The 25000-nt window shown below is 45.9% G+C and overlaps 1 protein-coding gene and 1 long non-coding RNA gene across 4 annotated transcripts in view; one reads left to right on the plus strand and one right to left on the minus strand.

The window, feature by feature from the left end:
- fnbp1l (formin binding protein 1-like) overlaps nucleotides 1-25000 on the plus strand; it is a 70412-nt gene that overhangs the window by 26184 nt on the left and 19228 nt on the right. For all 3 annotated transcript variants that reach the window (XM_062556193.1, XM_062556192.1, XM_062556195.1), the window contains exons 2-3: nucleotides 4871-4986; nucleotides 14602-14652. In XM_062556193.1, the coding sequence (XP_062412177.1) occupies nucleotides 4871-4986; nucleotides 14602-14652 (167 nt within the window). The remainder of the gene's footprint in view (nucleotides 1-4870; nucleotides 4987-14601; nucleotides 14653-25000) is intronic.
- LOC134102565 (uncharacterized) lies at nucleotides 9892-12172 on the minus strand. The gene is made up of 3 exons (XR_009941524.1): nucleotides 12154-12172; nucleotides 11121-11178; nucleotides 9892-10357 (listed from the first exon to the last, which is right to left on the minus strand). It is a non-coding gene; the product is annotated as an uncharacterized LOC134102565 (long non-coding RNA).

The following is a 25000-nucleotide window of genomic DNA, read 5'->3' on the forward strand; positions in this document are numbered from 1 at the left end:
ACACACACACGCACACAAGCTGGAACCCACAAACACACACCCAAACACAAACTGGCAGTCACACACATAACAAACACACACACACACACACACAAACAGACGCATAAGCTAGAACACACACACACACTCACACACAGGCGTTGTCACACGCTGTCTGTCCGCATCGCTGACCAGGGGAGAGGAGCGAGAGACGTTCACACCCCCGAGGGCTCTTCCTGGTCAGGGCCATTCCAGGCCACTAGGTGCAGCCGCATCCTCTCCACTCTGCCTTCAGAAGATGGGAACGCAGCGCAGAGCACCACCCTGTAAAATGTGAACGCAGCGCAGAGCACCACCCTGTAAAATGGGAACGCAGCGCAGAGCACCACGCAGTAAAATGGGAACGCAGCGCAGAGCACCACGCTGTAAAATGGGAACGCAGCGCAGAGCACCACGCAGTAAAATGGGAACGCAGCGCAGAGCACCACGCTGTAAAATGGGAACGCAGCGCAGAGCACCACCCTGTAAAATGGGAACGCAGCGCAGAGCACCTCGCTGTAAAATGGGAACGCAGCGCAGAGCACCACGCTGTAAAATGGGAACGCAGCGCAGAGCACCACCCTGTAAAATGGGAACGCAGCGCAGAGCACCACGCTGTAAAATGGGAACGCAGCGCAGAGCACCACCCTGTAAAATGGGAACGCAGCGCAGAGCACCTCGCTGTAAAATGTGAACGCAGCGCAGAGCACCACGCTGTAAAATGGGAACGCAGCGCAGAGCACCATGCTGTAAAATGGGAACGCAGCGCAGAGCACCACCCTGTAAAATGGGAACGCAGCGCAGAGCACCACCCTGTAAAATGGGAACGCAGCGCAGAGCACCACGCAGTAAAATGTGAACGCAGCGCAGAGCACCTCGCTGTAAAATGGGAACGCAGCGCAGATCACCTCGCTGTAAAATGGGAACGCAGCGCAGAGCACCACCCTGTAAAATGGGAACGCAGCGCAGAGCACCTCGCTGTAAAATGGGAACGCAGCGCAGAGCACCACGCTGTAAAATGGGAACGCAGCGCAGGGCACCACGCTGTAAAATGGGAACGCAGCGCAGAGCACCACGCTGTAAAATGGGAACGCAGCGCAGAGCACCACTCTGCCTTCAGAAGATGGGAACGCAGCGCAGAGCACCACCCTGTAAAATGGGAACGCAGCGCAGAGCACCACCCTGTAAAACGGGAACGCAGCGCAGAGCACCACGCTGTAAAATGGGAACGCAGCGCAGAGCACCTCGCTGTAAAATGTGAACGCAGCGCAGAGCACCTCGCTGTAAAATGGGAACGCAGCGCAGAGCACCACGCTGTAAAATGGGAACGCAGCGCAGAGCACCACGCTGTAAAATGGGAACGCAGCGCAGAGCACCACCCTGTAAAATGGGAACGCAGCGCAGATCACCTCGCTGTAAAATGGGAACGCAGCGCAGAGCACCACGCAGTAAAATGGGAACGCAGCGCAGATCACCTCGCTGTAAAATGGGAACGCAGCGCAGAGCACCTCGCTTTAAAATGGGAACGCAGCGCAGAGCACCACGCTGTAAAATGGGAACGCAGCGCAGAGCACCTCGCTGTAAAATGGGAACGCAGCGCAGAGCACCACGCTGTAAAATGGGAACGCAGCGCAGAGCACCACGCTGTAAAATGGGAACGCAGCGCAGAGCACCTCGCTGTAAAATGGGAACGCAGCGCAGAGCACCACGCTGTAAAATGGGAACGCAGCGCAGAGCACCACGCTGTAAAATGGGAACGCAGCGCAGAGCACCACGCTGTAAAATGGGAACGCAGCGCAGAGCACCACGCTGTAAAATGGGAACGCAGCGCAGAGCACCACGCTGTAAAATGGGAACGCAGCGCAGAGCACCTCCCTGTAAAATGGGAACGCAGCGCAGAGCACCACGCTGTAAAATGGGAACGCAGCGCAGAGCACCTCGCTGTAAAATGGGAACGCAGCGCAGAGCACCTCGCTGTAAAATGGGAACGCAGCGCAGAGCACCTCGCTGTAAAATGGGAACGCAGCGCAGATCACCTCGCTGTCAAATTGCATTGCGTTGCAAAGTCGTGGCTCTTCACGTGGGCGTGCGTGAACCCCTTCGCAAATCAACGCCTCGTGCCGGTCTCGTCTCGGAGCATTATGGGCTCAGACGGGGCTGCCTTCACCGCCACGGCAACCAGAACGAAAGGGCCCGCCCCGCCGCGTGATTTGTGGTTGCCACCGTTTACTCCGCGTTTAACCAATCATTAACCTTGAAGTGGCGGAGAGGCTGCACGTCTACTGTGTGGGGGAAAAAAGGCAGCTAAAGCAGAACTTAAAGAGGGTGGAGGATTTATCTTTATGTTGTACAACCCCCACCCTACACACACACACACACACACACACACACACACACACACACACCAATGCTGTGAGCGTCACATGAAGGTGCTGACCTGTGCTACCCTAACATGTGCTGAGAGACTCATTAGGTGCTATAAGGAAATGCATAAAAAGCCCCGGTCCTCCTGAGGTGAAGCCCCAGCACAGGAGAAGGGGACAGTGTTGCCATAACTTTGTGTGTGTGTGTGTGTGTGTGTGTGTGTGTGTGTGGAAATAGCCCGGTCTGACCTTCCTCCCCAGCCAGGGAAAACACCCGTGAGGTCAAAGCTCCTCTAGCGCTGGTAGCAGCTCGTGTGTGAGGGTTCACAAAGGTGTGTGTGTGTGTGCGTTCGTGTGTTTCTGTGGGGATGCCATGATGTGTGTGTTCAGTGTTTTAGCTGACCAAACTTGACCTCTTACCTCGGGGTACCTGGGAAGGGAGCCTGTGGAGCACCAATGAGATTGCTCTGGCTGTGCTGCTGTGGAGCCCAGACATGGCCATACATTTCATCCCTCCCCAGTGAGCAGTCTTTTGGACACATGCCTCTTGGCTGCAGCCGTGTTCCGGAAGACCTGACTGATTTTTGGCTTTGTTTCGTCAAGGTTTAGACTTCTGTGGTCTACTGCCGAATGAGTTGACGGTCAGGGTATTCGTGGAAGTAGCTTGTGTGTGTCTGTGTGTGCGTGCGTACTGTGTGTGTGTGTGTGTGTGTGTTTGTGTATGTTTGTTAGAGAGAATATGTATGTGTACTGTGTGTGTGTATGTGTACTTTCTGTGTGTGTGCGTGCATGTGTGAGAGAATATGTATGTGTACTGTGTGTGTGTGTGTGTTGGGCCTCACTATTGTTCTTTGTCTCAGAGGAAGTCTGTTGGCTGGGCTCCATGTGAGCCTCTGAGCCTGTCTGCTTGCGGCCTGTGCCAAGATTGCACAGCAGCACAACACATCACTGCGCTCTTAGGCAGGGGGCACTGGGGGGGGGGGGGCACTGGGGGGGGGGGGGGCACCACCATCAGCCTCCAACAGTACAGCACAACACAACAAACTGCTGCTCCTCAGTGATGGAGAGAGGAGGAGGAGGTGGAGGAGGAGGAGCAGGAGTGGGACTACAAGGGCCCTTTGAACACGACTGGAGGGTGTGAGCTCTTGGCCCCCCTCTGCCCTGGGACTCCCTCTCATCTCGATATGAAAGGTTTAGCTGGCGACGTCACGGCGGCGCCTGGGCTGGCATGGTGCCCGGGATTAGGGCACTGGGAGCATGGCATGGCAGACCGGGTTTGGGAACCATGTTCCAGTAGCCCAGATCAGATCACCTCACCGAGAGACTGGCAGCGGACGGGGCTCATGGCCTCTGTGTGACTGTCCCAAGGGTACGCTGAACTCAACTCGGGTCACTCCGTAGCTCCTAGCACAGGAACAGCTACGGCTACATGTTCGGGGATGGTCCCACAGGCTTGGATGGACCTGGCCACTTTGCCAGGTGACCTTGCCCAGCGGCGTGTGTGGGCATCTGTGGTTCTCTATGTAGAGTTCTGTTTGTCCGTGTTCCTCTGTCAGGGCAGGATGGATGTGTGTGAACATTGAGGTTCGACTGCTGTGAGGAGTGTAACCGGGTAGCATAAGGAACTGAACATCTTGCCCAGTGTTAACAATAGCACAGAATCATTAAAATATCATGGAAACACATTCATAATAGACAACAGACTGATTCCAGACTGATTAGTCAACAACTTGGAGAAAAAAGCACAGAGCACAAGACAAGCAGACTGCTGTCCTTAAGGTACAGTACAGTACAGTATAGATTGCATAAGGACTGTCTGTACTGGACGACTCCAGCAGGGAGTGATATTGATTTTGTCAGTGCAGCGGCTGTATTTCCTGGGACTCATAGTTGATAACTGATAGCCTGTAGGCTGAACAGACAACTGGTATAATCTCTGTGTCTGTACTGAAACTGAAGATTTCCTCGGAGACCCAGAGTTGGTATTGCCCGTATATATTTCCGCTCAGAAGCCTAGCAATCCCGTTTGTGCTATTTCTGAATCTCCTCGAGTAATGTTCCTGGCAGGCTGGAAACTGTCTGGAAACTGGCCTCAAAGCCCAGGATTTTCTGACGGAAGCATAAATTTAGCTTTTTCGTTGTTGTTCACTCATATGTTGTTGATTAGATGGAGTGAAGGGATTCATAATGATGATGGGGATTGCGCATGAGTCAGCCTTTGAGTCAGAGCGATCACAAGCCGCTCATGTGTACTGATGATGGATATCAACAGTGGTGCAGAAGCATTGAGAGAACAGGACATGTTGAGCCATTACGCAGGGTCAGTCAGTACGCAGGCCACTGTGTGCACTTTCATAGAGTATGCAGTCGGCTGTGTGTTCGGTTTAAAGTGTTGATTATGCTGTTGATTGATTGTTAGGGTATTCAGTATAGTGTGTGTATACAGTACGTGTGTGTGCTAATTCTTCTCCCTGTGATTCTTTTTCCAGGACCAGTTTGAAAACCTCGACAAACACACACAATGGGGGATCGACTTCCTGGACAGATATGCAAAATTTGTGAAAGAGCGGCTGGAAATCGAACAGACGTATGCAAAGCAATTAAGGTAAAGCCCCCTACTCCTCTCTAACCACTCATGTGCTCAGAAAAAATAGAATAGAATATATACTTTTTGGATCCCGTGAGGGAAATTCGTTTCTCTGCATTTAACCCAATTTAACCGAATTAGTGGACACACACAGCACACAGTGAACACACAGTGAGGTGAATCACACGCTAACCCGGAGCAGTGAGCTGCCTTCCCAACCAGCGGCGCTCGGGGAGCAGTGAGGGGTTAGGTGCTTTGCTCAAGGGCACTTCAGCCGTGGACTGGTCGGGGATCGAACCGGCAACCCTCCGGTTACAAGCCCGAAGCCCTAACCAGTAGGCCACGGCTGCCTCACGCGTTTGTGTCCTGAAGTGACCTCTTCTGTAATCTACTGGACATCACTGAGAAACGTGTGAGAATCAAGTGATTACTTTTGAACTCTTATTAAATCCTCTCAAATCCCGCTTTTGAGCCCACTGGGTAAAAGTCAGTGTTACGTTAATGGTGAGAAGCTTGTTTGAGCGGAAAGAGATGTGACTATTTTTAGCAATGTGTGTTGGGAATTTCAGAATCCACCACAGTGGTCAAGTGTTTGTGAGGTGACGAAGCGCTGGGCTGACCACAGTGGGCAGATCGTATAAAAATAAACAGTGATGAGAGCAGTGCAGCCACGTCATTTGCACATCGCTGGAATGCCTTTATTCAGAACAGCTTAGTTAATGTATGTAGGATATACATGTAACAACCACCATACAAGTGACCTTGGGTTTGAGAAAGGCACTATACACAAACGTATGTTATTATGTACAGTAGGCTACACTTACGGTGCTGCCTACTGGTCAAACCCAGGACTTTGACGATATTGGTATCCACGACGACCCCCCGTGTAGATCACCTGGTCATCAGCATCAGTGGCCTCAAACCAGCGGCAGAGAAAACAGAGTGGCGACAATCCCATAATAGGGCCTGGACAAACATGGCAACGCTTTCCCATGCTAGTCCAGGTTATGGGAGTTTTGGAACTTCAAACAGCCAATCGCTTGCTCAGTTATCAATGAGTTAATTGATTACATCCTCCAGCATCCAGAAGTACAGTACATCCCACCCTCCTGCCATTCAGCCGTTCAGCACAGTTTTTTTGGAAGTTTTGACCGTGTGGTGGCGACATCAAAGAGTGTCACAAGTCTCTCTTTCTACGGCTCTGACTCAAACTGTTCCCAAGTGTGCGCATGGCCAACTTGTTTCTGGACACTAGAGGCTCACAAGGAGAGTGAAATTGAGCTGCCGGTTTAGTACGAGAGGCCAGCGTGTGTGTGTGTGTGTGTGTATATGTGTGTGTGTGTGTGTGTGTGTGTGTGTGTGTGTGTGTGTGTGTGTTTCTCTGTTTCTCACACGTTTGCTGACAGGTCATGGTATTGTGTTTCATGGGTGACCTTCATGCCATGTCTCCTGTGCTGGGAAAGACTCACTTTTTTTCACAGACACACACTCTCTCCCCCCCTAGACAAGGGGCACAGATATTTTGTTACACTAAGCTAATTCTGTGCTCACTTGCTTCCTGTTGCGCTTGTTTGTAGAGCCAGTCAACATGTACAGCTATCCTCTTTTCTTTGGGACCAATTTTACCCACTTCCTCCAAACATAACTCCATAATAGAGGGGGTTACATGGAAATAACCTGCAGAAGATTAATCCTATTGTCATGTTGAACTGTAGAGGAACTACCATTGAAATGCAACGAGATGAGAGGACCATAAAATGGTAATGGTCTCCTTCTAGACGTGCTGTGCTAGCTGCTAGCATGTTTTTGTTAAGGCCCAGCTCAACTCAAGCTTATGTGAATGTCTCTGACTGGGGGACCAGTAAATGTTTTAACTGGTGTGAGCTTTTGTGTGTGTAAAAACCTGCGCTTCCTGTTTCATGTGTGCGAGTCCCTCTCCCCTGAGGTGTCAGTCGCAGCGTTCCTGTCTCCCTGCCCCCCTACCCAGAATGCACTGCTGCATAGCCGCCACCGCCGCAAGGCACAGGCAGATGAACGAGGAGCTCCAGCTGTGACCCGTCAGCCCCATGAGGCCCCCCTCTACATCTACATCTCTCTACATCTCTCTCTCTCTCTCTCTCTCTCTCTCTCTCTCTCTCTCTCTCTCTCTCTCTCCCTCCCTCTCTCATTCTGTCTCTCTCCCTCTCTCATTCTGTCTCTCGGTAGCCGTTAACTGACTGAACGCCGCCTCATCCGCGGCTAGGTTTAACCGGCCATTCCCCGGCTAGGTCAGTGAGGACAAGAGGCGCGATATTCCAAAGCCGCCTCGGTGTAGGCGTAAACATGTAAGAACTGGGTGTGAAGTTGAACAGTGACGTACAACAACATAGGCGTCGAAGTCTCGTGACACTACTGTCATTCTCAAAACAGCGCAGCTCTCTGTCAAGTTCTCTGCTCCTCCGTTTGATATTTCTAGATCTTCTGACTAAGTTTACTACTTATCCAAACTGACGACATCACCACTGTCACTAAATATAAAGCAAACATTGATTTTCACTCGGTGCTATTCACTGACCGTAAAAAAGTGTCATTAGTAGCCTATGCAGTATGCAACTGTTCTATACAGTCTGGTATGCACTGTTGTTTGTGGCTAGCTAGACTTGCTAGCTCGATGTGACAATAGCGCGGCTCGGATATGCTTGTGTTACGTTCAAGGGGGAAATGTAGCCTACGGCTAAGATGGTTAAGCAGCCTGTTGTCATAAGATAGTTGACTGTTACGCATTATATAGGTGTACTAGACTAGTCAGCTGATGTGTTGTGGGATAAGGGGTTTATGCCACGGGGATCTTAAACAGGCCACTTCCATGTAATGTCATTCCTCATATTCATCTGGTAATAAACATTTCCTAACAGAGTAATTCTTGCCTCGTCACAATATCAACTCTCCACTCATTCCGCTTGGACTAATGCACCCCCCCAGCACACGACGTCATTTCAACGTTGATATTTGGGCTAAATCCCGTCGGTCCGTCATGGCCCTGATTTCAACCAAAATTAGACGTAGAATAATGGTCTTGTTTTGGCCGGCCCATTTTGGTCTAAGGAAAGACGTCTTTAGCACGTCCTTTTTCAGACCACATATCAACTAATTAAATCCTGATGTAAATTATCAGTTATAGTCTACCTAGGACTACATTATCGTTCCTGTCGACCATCTTTCCCCCCCGGGGATTGCCCAAATCCGCCGCGAACTCTACGGGCGCCCGGCGCCGCCATCTTGGCTGCCGTTAACTGCGTGTGTGACTTTTGTTTGTTTACTCATGGCAACAGTTGATATGGACGGACAACTCTGTTTTTAGCCTTCTCCCCTCTGAAGAAAAAAATCAGAGGAAAAATTCAGATGGAAAAAAATCAGTCATTGAAATAATGAGTAATTAAAATTCTGATAAAAAAAAAAAATCACATAAATGTTCACGTAAAGGAGACAGGAGTGAACTCTGCGCATGTACAAGAGGAACGGAGGCGGGAAGCCGTAGCCGAGCCCATTAGCCTATATCACGCCGCCATTTTGAATATTCGCTAGGTGTCGTGCTACTTCCGGTCAACACTGTCTTATGGAGAGTCCAATGTAATCGGAGCGATGTATAAGTTTACAAGGAATTTGCGGCATTTTCAAAAGATAAGTCTATCACAGGTGGAGGAAATTGTGGAACTCCACACGAAAACTAAGCGATCCAAACTGGACCGGGGATATAAATTGTCCCATGTACAATTTATATATAATTATGAAGGCAAAGGTCAGTCGGCTAGCTAGACGGCTAATACCAGATAGCCAGATAGGCTACTAGATATAAGACACAACAGCTTGTAAATGCACTTCAATAAAGCAGCCACGTAACGAAACAAGTATCATGTACTTCTACTACACGTTCAATATTGGATTGTGGATATAAATCGTTCCATGAACAATCTGTATAGTTGTGAAGGTAATGTTGATGTCAGCTAGCTACATGGCTAACGTCAGATCAAAACCCATAGCTTGTATTGCACTTCAATAAAGCTGTGTAACAACATTATTAAGTATTTTATGTGCATATCTTTGTATGGTCTTCAAAGTAGTAGGCCTGACGTTGTGAGATCATTGTGCTACCGATCTCTTAGAAAGATCGAGGAGCCGCAAACAAGGTGTTTTAAACATTGAATCTATCAGGGGCAAAAGGAACAACGGCACCGAAATAACTATTGTTTACATACGCATCTCCATCAAAACGACTTGTCTAGAGCATGCATCAATAGCCTAATAACTATAACAAACGCTATACTTACCCCGTGTTTCTTGTTAAACATCACTGAAGCCTAGTTGATTGATACATATTCCGTGCAACAATGTAAGACCTGGGCGACTTTGAGTATCTTGCAGTATTAATATGCACCTTCCTGTGTAGGCTAAACAGTAGTCTACAATAGGGAGCCTAACTTGTGTCCCTAAAAGGCAAGCTTACATAAAACGCCAAGCAGGTATATCATTTTTTAAGTGCCTTGTGTGCCTGTCTGTCCTTAATATGGTCATCATTTGTATGGTATCCAAAACATCTCCACATTGAAACACACCTAATTGGTAAATTGTTGCAACGCTATGCAAGACAAATCTCTTATTTCTTTCACCAGAGTTTTAGTTGTTGTTCCACGAGTTCAGGTTCAGAGACTTTTGCTAATATGTTCCACTCACCCCACTACTACTGACACTAACTTCGGCCAGCAAGACCACGAAGGATATGCTATTTTGTGCGCTGCTGGTAGAGAATTTTGTGATCACATTGTTGCACAAGCCATGTGCTCAGGTAAACATAACTACACCAGTTGGTCATTTAAAAAAAACATTGGGAAGCTGCAAAGTGAGATCTACATTATACGGTATGCGCTACAAAGGTTAGTGTCAAAGTACCAACAAGACACATGTTTTATTGAAAAACGTGTGGACATTATAGAAATACAAAACATAGAAAAGTACACACAAAATTAACACAATGAACAAACTATAACCCAATTATCTATATATATATATGTGTGTATGTATGTACACTCTGAGCCACCTGTGAAGAGAGCAGGCTCAAAGCAAGTCATGAAGTCCTTGCTGCCAGGGGGAATAAGACCCGGCAGTGGTTGGCAGGGAGGATCCTCAAGGAAGCATGGCAAACCACAGCTATGAGGCAGGGGCTGGAGTACGTGGATCACTACGTGGATCTCTGGCAGGTCAAGGTTTCTTCTGTGGCTTTGTTGTGATCCATCTGGGAGCAAGGTTAGCTTGTGGTCACTAGCCTTCCCTTCCCTGGTGTGACAGTCACTGACACCAAGTCAGACATTTCCGAGGGGAGGACTTGGTGAGACGAATTACCTTAATTGATGTCCTGAAAGACAAATTAGACTTTTTTTTATCATTCCACATTCATGTACGTTTTTATCATTTCCACATTTATGAACATTTCTTCAATAATGTGTATGTGTGTGCATACATGCATGCATCTCTTGTTCAATTTGGTATTTTTCCATGTATTTTCTTGATTTTGGATTCAGTGATTATTTCTAGAAACTTCACATATTAGATTAGATTAGATTAGATTCAACTTTATTGTCGTTGCAAAAGTAAGTACAACGAAATGCAGTTTAGTATCAAACCAGTAGTGCAATCATTAAAAAGTGCTTATTTTCTTTATAGCAGTATACATATAGATAAAACACCAAATGCAGCTTGATTCATTATGTACATAAAGTGCATAGAGTAATCAGACAGTCCATATTAACAGAATTCTGTATAATAGTGCATTGATGAGGTGCATTTGATAAAGGGCAGTTATCATCGGTAGTCAGACCATCTCTAGTCCATGTGCAAGGGAGAGGGGGGCAGGGGCTAGTGGTGGGTCTTGGTGTTGAGCAGTGTTATGGTGTTTCTGAGCCTGCTGGTGCAACTCCTAGGCTCCTGTAACGTTTCCCAGACGGGCGGTTGGAGAACAGTCCATGACTGGGATGTGTGTGGTCCCTGATGATTTTGTGTGCACGTTGCAGACACCGTGAGTGATGAAGATCAGTGATGGTTGGGAGTGATGTGTCAATGATTTTGTGGGAGTGTATGGGTGTGTGTATGCATAAGAGCAGGGAAGTAGAAATACTCACATGTCAACACAAGCACCTCCAGTTCCTTTATCCTCGTGTGAGCTTGCATCCAATGCACCTGATGCAAACACATAAACAAGTAGAGAAAAACTGTAAGCAACAATGCTAATTAATGAGGACAGTAAATTATGAGTGCTGTGTCACATACCACCACAAGAATATGTGTTTCAGTAAATATGTATTAACTATATGTGTATGGAATAATCTCTCGCTTTAAGCCTACCTTACAGACAGACTTTGACACGATTTGGGAAAGATTGTTGAAAGATTGTAGTCTTTTAACGTATGCCCCTCATTCAAACTACTCAAAAGACTACAATCTTTCAAGAATCTTTCCCAAATCTTGTTAAAGTCTGTCAGTGTAAGGTAGGCTTTAGTTTTAAAAACACACTAACACAATATGCTGTCTAAACCGAGCTAACATTTCTAGCTATTCATGGGTCTCATCAGGTCTCTTTCCACAGGTGTATCAAATCAACCTAGATTATGAGTGCTGCGTTAGTGCACCTGTCGAAAGTGACGTAATGAAACCCATGAATATCTTTGCTTTGTTACTTAGGGCAATTTATTGGCTCTGTACACTAGATAGAGACAAAGTCCCGATGTCAAAAAGCAATTGTATTAACGTGTAACGTTAGCAGGCACCGAAATCCTGCCCTCCTCCGTGCACACACAGGCTGGTGTTTTCAGAAAAAAAGCTGGAAGCTAAAATCGACCTGAAACCGAGCAAACTGGCACACAGCAGTCGCCCACGGTTTTAAGAAGCTCAAAACACAGTTGCATGCATTGTATTTCTTACGTTTTGGTATGATTGAAGTGCTCATTAGTCAGTGCTTTTCTGACAGCTATGACAACGAAGAGACGGCAAGAAACACGTTCGCCAACCATAAGACAAACACAGAAGTTCGTCTATATCTAGTGCACAGAGCCAATAAAAACCTCCAAACAAACATAATATATTTGCAAATGTACATCTGGCTATTTATCTCCTTGCCAATTCATTTAACGCTACTCAATGGGGATAAAAACTTACCGGGACGGTCGTTCGTTAGTTCATTGTCCGAAGCAAAGCTAGCTAAGCTAGCAACAGCAACATCTTCCTTTCCACACGGTTGGACTTCTCAAACAACCCCAGTCCCTCGTTGTCGTCGTGAAAACAGACGTCCTGGCTTGGGTTGTGTCAGAGACCGTTGAACAAACACAAGGCACTGTCTTATTTAACTCTACATGGCTTTACTTAAAGCGCTAACGTTAGAAGCTAGCTATTCCGAACAGGTCGCTAATACGAAAATGCTATGCTACAAACAACTGTGACATTATAGACGTTAAATAGTGTTCCCTCCTCCCTCTTCGTGGCTTGAATCCATTTTCTTCGACGGCCCACATCAAGGAGAAATGTACGAAAGCTAAAAGCGGGATGTTTCTGTTTGATACCGGTTCACAGAGTTTTATTACACCACCTCTAGCTTCTCTGCTCCCCCGTGGTCATTCACTATGAACGGCGATTACCCTGACCGGAAGTTTAGTTCCAGGGACCGGAAAGGAAAGCCGAAAGACGCCATTTTAGCGTGAGATAGGCTAATTGGCAGCGTAAATCACCTCGGCGATTAGCCGGCTATCAGTGAGTACAATCGGGACTAGCCGGCTAAAAGCCCGTGCATCGCCGGCTATCTGTGCAGTCAGTAAACGGCTGGTATCTCTCTCTCTCCCTTCTCTCTCTCCCCTCTCCCTCTCTCTCTCATTCTGTCTTTCTCCCACTCTTGCTCCCCCCCCCCCCCCCCCCCAGGCTCCTCGACAGCGTTGCCTGGTTACGGCGTCGAGCCCTCACCCCCCTTCTCACACACACACACATATATATATATATATATATATATATATATATATATATGTACACACACACACACACACACTCACACTCACACCCAGTGCAGCCAGCAGAGCTCCTCTAAACAGCAGTGGCATTTACCCACGTAGAGCGCGTTTGCTTTACTGTCTGGGAATTCCAGTTTGAGGTCCTCAGCTGTTGGCAGTCGTGTGAACATGCAGGAATGCTTCAGATTAGTGTTTAAAGAATATGCTTACTCTGCTGAAACCGCCATCGCAGAGGCACAGCCACACGTCAGCCCTTCTCATCAGCCCCATACAGGACATGCTTGAGCAGCTCATCTTAATCACGCAGCTTGTGTTCCACCTCAGTGTGCTCTCATTTAATAGCTTTAAAGATTTAAAAGACAATTCAATGGGAAGTGCATTGGATTTTTTTTTTTTACTACAATGGAAGAGCTGTCTATATCATATTACCATATTACACATATATAATTGCTGTATGCTGTTATATCATTGTGTTTTGTTAATAGTTAATCATTCCAGTAATCTGGTTTAGATGCCTTGATGATGGTGCTTGGGTATGCTCATAGCTTGACCATTATGGGTTTATTATGGTCATGCTGTGAATTTATTGCACCCATAATTGAAGACGCTGCAGCACAGTACAGTATGGTAATCTCTCAGTTGTGACCTCAAGCTTCAGAAATGAGCCCATCAGTCTTCTTAGCTCCCCCAGGATGTTTATAGGACCCCTCTAATAAACCTGCTCTGGGGTGGTAGAACCGACCCTGCTTTGGGGTTGGTAGAACCGTTCCTGCTCTGGGGTTGGTAGAACCGTCCCTGTTTAATAAACCTGCTCTGGGGGGTAGAACCTACCCTGCTCTGTGGTTGGTGGAACCGTCCCCGTTTAATAAACCTGCTTTGGGGTGGTAGAACCAACCCTGTTTAAGGAACCTGCTTTAGGGTGGTAGAACCAACCCTGTTTAATAAAGCTGCTCTAGGTTGGTAGACCCGACCCTGTTTAATTAAAAAAAACAAAAAAAAAAGCTCTGCTTGTGTTCTTGAAGAGCACCCCTGAAGGGTGTATCCCAAACCTAGAAGGGGGAAGTGTTCCACTGACCTCATTCTACAGTAGAGGGAAACACACTGGGGTGTTGGGAGCGGATGCTGGTGCCTGATGTCGTTACTGGAGCATGGTTGGGGGTTGAAATTGGGGATTGGGGGAGGGAGATGCCTCTTCTCCCTAAAGAGAGAACACTGTGTCTAAACCCAGCCCTCGTCTTCTCAGGAGGCATCCTTACTCACAGAAAAAAAAAAAATTGTGTGTTTTTCTCCTTATTTTAATTTAGATTTTATATGTGCTGCATGGTAAAAGAAGGGGGGGGGGGGGGGTTGAGTTTTTTTTCTACTGGTATTTTTGACCTACTTCTCGACTTCCATGTTTTCTCTCAAACATAAGGGAAACATGGTGTCATTCATGCATGGCAGAAAAGAAGTCCTGTTGTGTTTGTTTCTTGTTCAGCATTGTGTTTTGTGGTTTGATAAGTGCTGAGGGCCAGTTTACAGTATGTTGTGCTTTGTTTTGGTTGCATTGTGTGGTGTGGTGTTTTGTGTTGTGTTGTGTCCTGAAAATCTGTCCTTTCGTCCTTCACAGGAACCTGGTGAAGAAATACTGCCCAAAACGCTCCAAAGACGACGAGCCCAGGTATGTTCTCCTGCACTGCTCTCACTCACCTATCACTGATGGCCCTGTAAAAAATGACTGTAAAAAACATCTCGTAAACCCGGTCAGTAGTGAAGCCACTGGATGAAACAAAAAAAAATTGCGAAGATCAACTAGAATGCATTTCCCGGTGGGAAAGTGCGAAGTGTGCTTGCTCCGACGCGCCGCGAGAGCGCCCCGGCAGGATACGCGACAGCTCGCCCTCAGGTCAAAGCGCCAAAGTTTGGCCAAGACGCGAAGCTGCTTCGAGTTTGGCGACGTTGCCCTCGATTGCCGAATTCTTACACTGACCTGACGAGTTGCCTAGGTTTATCAGTGGTATGTCCCAGAGCATCTCCAATGTAAAAATGTAGATGTCATCCCAAAGACGTAAAGAGATATGAGCCAAAATGCATTTTTGCTAATTGCGGTGCCCCCTAGTGGCCAAATTACAACTTACATTTACTGAGGCTACTTTGGATGGTGTCCAAAATCATCCCGCCAAATATGGTCTCGATACCTCACAGCGTTTCCGAGATTTGACCTCACTTCCTGTTTGGACGCTTCACCATCGAATTTGATTGGCTGTCACGGGCGAACGCTTTCATGTATGAAAATGAAATGTACACCTCTAAGGTCTGTAGACCTTGTCATGGGCGTAGGCAGAAATCATAAAATGGGTGGGCCTAGAAAAATTCAGGTGGGCCTGAACCCAAAATATGAATATTCAAATTTGACAAATTATGTTTTCAATAGCTGAGTGACAGTGGTTGTCCTTATCGCCTATACCTATTATCGTTTATATGGGCCTATTCCGTGCTACCGCTTTTAACGCACAACTGAGAAATAGGCGATAGTTATTAATCAGCTATACGATGCTGCAACCTATCCGAAACGTCTACCAAGCCTTCTCTGGTCTGTACTAGGCTATATCTTGGGTAGGCTATTCGTTTACAAGCGCTTTTGCACACCTCTTTTGTGGGGACAGGCGCGTTGGAATAGGTTTAAACAAGTTAGCCTACTTAAAGGGATAGTTCGGGTTTTAAGACACGAAGTTATATGGGTTCCCCGTCAGCAACGTTGTGCATCAGCACTGACTTACCCCGCAACAGCGTCCTGTGAGCCGAGATCCAGCCGGTTTTTGATGCTGAAGAAAGTAGTCCGGCAAGTTTCTGGGGTCACGAAAGTAAAGTGTTTTTCTTCTCAAAACCATATGCGTTCAAAAGAGTGATATATTTGCACCACAAAAAAATTCAAACCTCGTTATCACTTACTTATTTTTCGCAATTCCTATCACTGCGCGCTACTGACAGCTGGACAACGTTTTTGTGGTGCAAATATATCACTCTGTTGAACGCATATGGTTTTGAGAAGAAAAACACTTTACTTTCGTGACCCCAGAAACTTGCTGAAGAAAATAGTCCGGCATCAAAAACGATCAAAAACCGGCTGGATCTCGGCTCACAGGACGCTGTCGGGGGGTAAGTCAGTGCTAATGCACAACGTTGCTGACAGGGAACCCATATAACTTTGTGTCTTAAAATCCGAACTATCCCTTTAAAAGAGAGAAGAGAGAATCCCGCACACTGTCCATTACGCATGCAAACTTTTAATCACAGTATTCACGACGTTTCCGTCATAGACCTTCCTCAGGTGAATTTATGACCGAAACGTCGTGAATAGCCTAGGCTACTGTGAATACAAGTTTACATGCGTAATGGACAGTGTGCGGGATTCTCTCTTTTGAAGTACATATCTTGGGTATTGCCATCAATGTTCAAATAAAATATGTTTTCCTTTTTCATTTAATTCGCTTATGCGCCCAGTTCCCAAACGTTTGCTGATACTGATTTAGACATAGCCTATGCAACTGCATGTTTGTGGACATCGTGCCATTTACCTGTGAGATTATTATGTCAGTCAGCTGCACTCTCTCACGTCCTTTACATCATTGATTCCCGGGGTCGGAGATTTTATTTGAGTCGACCGTATAGTGTGACAATTTAAGCAATAGGCCTACCTGTCTACTTTCTAAATATGATCAGCCGCAGTTGTAACGAAGTGACATTGAGACCTGCTGCGATCTACTTTGATTAGCAGGTTAATGAACTGCACTCATAGGACTACAGATATTCGTTTGTTAAGCTTCAAATAGCTAGGCTTCGTCCGTCTACTTTTAAATAATATGACGCTGAAGCCCTGGCAGATGCGTGTTTGGTCCTAGCAGCAGTGGCGCCTGCTCAGCTACGAGTACCGAAATAATCTCCCTGTGTATATAATCACTCCATGTTGGCCTACCATAACTTTCCAGCTATTTATCTCTTTCTGTAAAATAACTACATGCATTTGTTCAACTTCATGAGCCAGAATAACGTAGCCTAGCCTAGCTGGGCTGTTCGGAATGCACACATTTTGTTTGCGCACGAGAGAGAATGGCAGCGTTTAGTGCATCTGACGTAGAGCAAAATATATAGCCTATTTTTATTATAATCGTGGGTAGGTGTTGGGCGCCAGGTAGTAGTGGTAACTACCACATCAGAATATTGCCACAATGTTCCTCTTGTTCATTCACGTCTTAAAGTGCCACACCAGTCAGCGATATAGCTTTGAGTTAGTAAAACGAAAGTTTTTGCGTTTGTTACGCACAGAGTTGGGTGGGCCTGACAGACAGGTGGGCGGGCCCACCCGTGGCTACGCCTATGGACCTTGTGTTGAATTAAGTATGAGTCGTTCACGTGTAGCTAGCATGAAACACGTAACCACTGAAGGAAGGAGGGAGCCTAAGGAACTAGGCATGTTTCTAGAACAAATACGAGTAATGTTAGGAGTATAGCTATCCTGTTATGCGGGAACATCCGCAGTTTACTCACTGTTGAATAAGTTGCAATGTGTTATAGCCTCAAATGGATGGTAAAATAAACAGGACGACTCACCTGTTCAAATGATGTAATAGGATAAAATTTGGTTTTGATATGTCAAAGCAACCAGGCTGTTACTGGTTAACGTTTCTGAATATGAAATCGATTTTGGATTGGTTGCATGTGATAAAAGCTATGCCATTTCCTGTCCAGACAGCATTCATATTCAGAAATACTGTACACCGGCAACAAAGACACACACACACACACACACACACACACACACACACACACACACACACACACACACACACACACACACACACACACACACACAACTCTTTCAAACAGAAACGTCAGTCCGTTACATCTGCCTCTTGTCCACAAACTGCATGTCGCTGAGTTGACTAGCAACGAAGACTTTCACATAAACACACACACACACACACACACACACACACTTACACACACACAGACACACCACCCCTTCAAACACAAATATCTGTCTGTTACGTCTGCCTCTTGTCCACAACCTGCATGTTGCACAGTTCACCCACATCTACCCACAATTCTTTGATTTATAAATAACCCCAGCATTAAAAAACTGCAATGTGTCAAATCTTATTATACAACAATTGGGTTCTATGAAGCTGTTTCTTTGTTTCTGATTGGCCGAGAGACGTTCCATGAGTTGAAATATCCCACGATAATCCACTCTGACTTTTCACAGCTAATAATAAATCACTCCGCGATACAATAGAGAATGGGAATGTGACGTCGCGGACATTTCGCGGTTGCGCCGCGGTGGCGTCTGGGATACATACGTGAGGCCACTGGTACGCTGCTGCCAATGCTGTACCATTGTAAACATCGTAAAACATTGCTAACTCGCTGTTTCTAACACTGTTTTTCACACATCATGGGACGAACCTGTTGTGTTGTTGGATGTAACGTCCGTGCCCACGATCGTCAGGTAAAAAAAATCAACAACGGAGTGTCTTTGTATTACTTTCAGGGTCTCACGTCCACTCTCCAGACGGTCTGTCATAGGGATCCATGTTACCGATCAAAGATATCTTTTCTATATAACGTTTCCTCGCGTCTGGCAGGAGCTTGTCTCTGTACGGTCCATTACTACTTCTACTACTAGTTTTTAGCATAGTAGCCTAAATGTTTACATCTAGTGTTACTGTTTTGGCTAGCCGATCTTGTTCGAAATATCATAGGTTTCCATAGGTTTCTTGTTTATAATTCGCGCCGCGGCCTCACCTAATGGAGGAAAACGCCCTTTTTGTCCCAGAATGCACTGCGCCGCTAACTTCCGTTCCCATTCTCTATATCAAATTGTCAAGTGTAAAACGAACTGTCACGTTGCATCCAAGCTGAAATACAGATACTCAGAACATAGAATATGACGGAGGTGGATATTAGCTAGTTGGATGGCATGTAGGCTAAGTAAAATAGTGATGTTTCAAAGCTAAATGCATGTCCTAACCAGACGCAATGCGAGCTAACGTTTATTAGGCTATATTCTGCATTGCTTGACAACGGGAGAGATAGAACTAACGACTGGCTTTTGGCCATAGCAACGTGCTTTTAGAACTAACGACTGGCCTTTGGCCATAGCAACCATCCATTTAGAACTAGTAACGGCAGTTTGTCCTGCAAGTAATAGAACTTTGTGGCGGAGAGAAGTTAGTTCTACAAACAAGACAGTTTTAGCGATTTACATTATAATGGGAAATTAGCGCAAAAAACAAGTGGTAGAATTGTTGTATAAAAGCAATATAGCACTTGTGATCGTGGGTTGTTGCTGGATATTCCCACGGGTGTAGTTGCCTGCGCCACTCGGCCTCGGGCCTCAAGGCTACGGCCAAACAACACCCGTGGGAATATCTAGCAACAACCCACTCCCACTCGTGCTATATGCTTAAATATGTATACTGTATGTATATACTGTATGGGCAATTCCATGCAAAACTGTCAAGTCCATAACCCCACACAGCATCATACTATGATGTGGATGATGATTTCTTAAAATTTTACCATTTCGCTCGCGCAAAAAAAAAAAATCATCGTTCCTACATCGTTTTTTTCATCGTTCCTACAAAGGCTTCGTCATTGTTTGAAGAACATTTATCAGAACCAACATTTCTAGATGATGTTGGGAATGGGGTAGGCCTACTATTACTAAAATAAATGCATAAGGTAGCCTATGCCTGTTTTTTACATCCCGACTATTTAATGTAGGTTTTAGGCTAATCCTACACAGTGAGAGCAACAAGTTGGCCAGAATTATATGAAATAAGGGCATAAAGGGCATGAATAAGACAATTCCTTAGGAGGGGTTGGGAATGCCTGGGTTGAGTTTGAGATGCATTAGGCCTATAGCCTACACATGGATCATCACTATTTGTTTTGTGTTTTTATCCAACTTTGATAACATGCATATAAATATGGAGATCACTTTCTTTTCGCCTTTTCATTGTTATTAGCCTATGCCAATCAACTGAGTTGAATGCTGTGCATGTTGTCTCTACATAGGCTACACATATTGCTGTGCATGTTGTCTACACAGCCTGTAGCCTACACTGTTGGCTAATCTAATTAGGCTACACACTTTGCGATAAGTTGACATTTCTGATTCTGACACAACCATCATACAAAATAAAACGAACTCAGTCAAAAGCCTGTTGCAAAAGCCAAGTTCAGCGGCCACAACGTTTTGAAACTTTTCCTCCGGTTCCCATTCGGCTTATGTGACATTTGCAACGTTTAATCATCTTTAACATCGTTCATAGACCTTTACTGACCTCAATCACGCAGACCACCGCAGCATCAGTCTCTCTCTCTCCTGCTCCTCACTAACTTCTTGAAACGTCTTTGTATCATCTAGCCAATGAATTGAAAGACAGTCTAAATGTTCCCATGCCAAAAACTAATGCTATACAATGCCATTTAGTTTTCACTCGCAATAAGAAGCTGTTAGCCTGAGTTTGGTTGTTCGATGTTGGCATTTTCCATAACGTTCCATTTAGCTGCCGAAAGCAAATGAAATAGACAAATAGCTTACAATATCGCCAGGCTGCAATATCACCTTTCCTTCCCCATAGCTAAATGTAGGCAACGTTAAGCAATTAACTTACAATCTCACTATGTCGTTCACTGCGAATTGTGTCCTCTCTTCCGCCCACAGCACGGGAACGTTAACTACGCTCGCCTGCCTACCGCGCTAGCCAGAGCGCTAAGGCTCTGAGGCATGGGAATCATAACGATACTTTCATTCAATAAACAGACTTGAATTTATAGTTTGACTCGCTTTGTTGTCATGTTAAGTTAATATCTGCACTATTTTTTATTTATTTATTTATTTAAATCCGACCCAAAATTATAGGGGGGGCTTGGAAATATTTTGGGTAGGCTGAAGCCATTTGGTGATGCCTAGGCTACTCTTTAATAATAATAATAATAATATCTTGGATTTATATAGCGCCTTTCATAATACCCAAGGTGAGGTGGCCTGACCGGCCTGACCAGCGATCACGCAGTCCACCCATGAGTCCACCAGTGCAGTTTACATGATATAGCACTGCCTAGCCTACCACACAAGCATCTGCCATACACAGCTTATTTTCTCCCTCTATTAGTGAGCTATACCCTGACGGTGTCATTGATAATCAATCAGGAGGAGTAGTTATTGAAAATAATCACGCTGACGGTGTCAATGACAATCAATCAGGAGGAGTAGTTATTGAAAATAATCACGCTTTAGACATGACCAGCCTACTTCAACTTGGTGGCACATAGACCATAGCTAGCAATAATTGCAAATATTTTTAGATCTTCTGACTAAGTTTACTGTACTTATTCAAACGACATCAGCACCACTGTCACTGGATATAAAGCAAACGTTGACTTTCACTCGGTGCTTCACTGACTGTAAAAAAGTGTCATAAGATTATCTATCTATGCACTGCCTGATGCTTGACAGCAATTGCTAGCTCGATGAGTTGCTACCATGGATTTAATTACCTTTCACTGCCTTCACGTCTGCCAGGCTCCAAACTGTCTTCATAACAGCAGTTGCAATTCAGTATTAAAACAGCCTTGGTAAAGTTAAAACCAACTATTTGAACTGCAGTTAGTTTAGCCTACCCTCATAACTAGACCTCTCAAATTCCGAAATTTGAAGTCTAAATATACACACTTTATGTTGAAAGTGTAACTGCGATTACATTCTAATTAAAATCCTCCTTGCCTTAGCAGACAGGGCGACCGCTCTACTTCCGGTATTTCGCCGACGTTGGGAGTGAAGTTTACCCAGAATGCTCAGGTCAATGCAAATCATCCAAAACACACCGTCAGTATGAAACATCGTGTAATTGTCGAGTATATATACCAAGTAAACACTCATAGCATTTAACAGCGCGTAAGTCCGTACTTGTCCTTCGGGGCCATGGCATTGCTTAGATCTAACAAGTCTCAGGATGAGACACTACGTTGCGGACCATCCCAGAACTAACCATTGTACTGTTGCGGACCATCTCCAACATCCAATGAATACTTGAAAGGTATGAGTCTCCTCTCATTCGCTAATGAATGAATGACAGGACATGGCAGAATTCCACAGTGTTGTGAGAATTGTACAAATATGTTTTACAAGAATGGCCTTGATTTGATTTTTTTTTTGAAAATATCAACATTGTATCTTAAATCACTCTGAAATGTCATTTCTGCATGACCTAAGCAATTTAAGATGAGCTATTCCAAATAATAGTATACATTCACAAACACACACGTTTTTGCTAATTATAGAGCCATCGACAGACCAAATAACACCAAAGTTATTGAGGGTGCTTTGGATGGGGTCTCAAGTCATCCCACCAAATATGGCTTTCATACGTCACAGCATTTCCAAGATAGGCACACTTCCTGTTTGGCGGCTTAGCTCGCTGAATTTAATTGGTCGTCACAGGCGAACGCTTGGACGTATGAAGGCGAAATCAAGGCATTTGATCCGCCTTGGTCTGTAGATCACGCGTGCCAAGTTTCATGACGATCGGATAAACTATGCGGCCAGGGTAGCTTTCCTTTGACTTTGGACAAAATTCAAAATGGCGGAAAATCCATCATGGCGGAAAATGACGTCATATGGTGCGTTGGAATCGGCCGAGTCAGAGGATTCCAATGGTATAAGTTTTATCAAAATCGGCCATACGGATCAAACGTTACGGGCATGAACGCGTTTTCCAACTTTGACCAGTTGGTGGCGCTAGAGCGTGAGAGTGGCGAGCATGAAACCTGGTGGTGTCAATCAGGGTAGTCTCCTCTATCAGCGTACCAAATTTCATGACTTTATGTCTTACGGTTTGGGCTACAGGTGGAAAAATGTGTGGGCATCAGCGCTCAAAAATCACTTTTCCATTCATTCCTATGGGAAAAAATCGACCGGAAAAACTGGAATAACGGGAGAACGACAAGGCGTATCAAAAAGCTGTATACAAGCCACCATCCTCGCATCAGGACCGACGCGTGAGAGGTGGAACGGCGTCTCTAGCTCTAAATCCCTAGGACAAGATAGGGAGACAAAAGTTTGACTTAAGATAAATAAGTAGTATATGAAACGCACGGAGAACAATAGTGTGCTTTTGCAAGCACACTAATTAAGATCAATTCTAGCCAGGACCTGGCCAATTTTCTGCACCCTATGGTCAGACTCCAAAAGGCACTTAAAGGAGACCTCCGCCATTTTTCACATACTGTACTGTAGATAGATCTCTGTTTCTCAAAGTCTTTGAAATCATGCCCCCAGAATATAGCACTGCAGCTGCCTGGCTAATCTAGCTGTTGGCTGCAGCAACCCGAGCTAGCTAGGCAGCACTGATTGTTTTCCCTTTTCTGTTTGTACCGACCGTACTCTGTGACTCTGAGAAACAGAGATTGCCGGAGATTTCCTTTAATGTGTGGACTGTGCCTCCAGTTCTGCCGAAGAGGCTGACCAAAGTGTCCCTGATGTGTTCAAGTGTCCCTGATGTGTTCAAGTGTCCCTGATGTATTCAAGTGTCCCCCCATACCCTCATGTCTTCGGAACGTAAGTGCATGGCGCCATGCTGTGCATGTTTACTGCGGTCATTTGTCCCGCACTACCTGCCCCTCCGACGGTCCCTGTCTCAATGGCACCCCTTTGCATTCCCCGCCAAAGGCCTTTGATCCGGATCGGGACAGTCCCAGCGAAAGCGCTTCCTCCGTGTCCCGTCTGGAGGAAAAGATGGCTCCTCTGGTGGCCCAGACATCAATAAGCTCCTTTACACTTCTGATGGAGTATAATGATCTCTCGGCGACAGCGACGGCGGCAGCTGCTGCCAAAACTGTACCCAGAGAGAGAGCGAGGGACAGAGAGAGAGACATAGAGAGAGAGAGAGAGAGACTCTTTATAGCCTCCGGGCATGTTTTACGGTGGCCTGAGAGTCCTGGGGACGGAGGGGACCGGGGAGTGAGCGCACCAAGCTCCCGTCCTGCTAATGAATTGCATTAGACACGCACCATTTGAGCCTCTGTGTGCGTGGCCTAACGGGCATTCCTGGGCGCCGGAGCTCTCTGATGTGCGGGCAGGGCCGTGGGACACACAGACTGCGGGGGCGGCCTTCAGGGGGGAGGGTGACAACGTGTGTGTGTGTGTGTGTGTGTGTGTGTGTGTGTGTGAATACTGTATGTGTTTTGGTGTCAATGTCTATTCTTTTAAGTGTGTGTTTGCATGTACATTTGTGTGTGTGTGTGTGTGTGTGTCGGTGAGAGTCTGTGTATGTATGTGTGTGTGTCTGAGAGTCTGTCTGTGTTTGAGAGTCTGAGTGTGTGTGTGTGTGTTTGTGTGTGTGTGTGTGTGTGCATATGTATGTTGGTGAGAGTCTGTGTGTGTGTGTGTGTGTGTGTGTGTGTGCATATGTATGTTGGTGAGAGTCTGTGTGTGTGTGTGTGTGTGTGTGTGTGTACGTGGCTGTGGCTGTGGAGACCTCCCATGCCCCAGAGGGAGTTTTCCAATAATGTGAGCAGAGCCTGACTGGGAGGTTGGGCTGGTCTGTAGGCTGCTCTAATCAACACTGACTTCAACTGTCAGCCACACAAGCACACACACCTGCCCTCCTCCCCAGCAGCAGAAATAGGGCTTAGACACGCACACGCACGCACGCACACTACAACTACTCAAATCTACTTCATACATCGGTGCTCTTTTTTTCCCCTTTAGGTCACAGTGATGCATTAGATTTGCATTCATTAGATATGCATCTGTTTGCTGTGGTTATTTTCTGTGTCGGTGTGTATCAGTGATAATCACCAGATCTGTGAGACACCACCACACCAGCTCTTGTTTGAAGTTCTTGTGAAAGATGGAAAACATGCTTTGCCTGTGGTTTGGTCTGCTGTGTTTGCCATGTTTTAATGTGCCATGACGAGCTGCCTGGGTATAGTAGTATAGTAGCTCTGTTGCTGGATCA

This window comes from Sardina pilchardus, chromosome 15 (assembly GCF_963854185.1).
Source record: "Sardina pilchardus chromosome 15, fSarPil1.1, whole genome shotgun sequence".
Lineage (NCBI taxonomy): Eukaryota > Metazoa > Chordata > Actinopteri > Clupeiformes > Clupeidae > Sardina > Sardina pilchardus.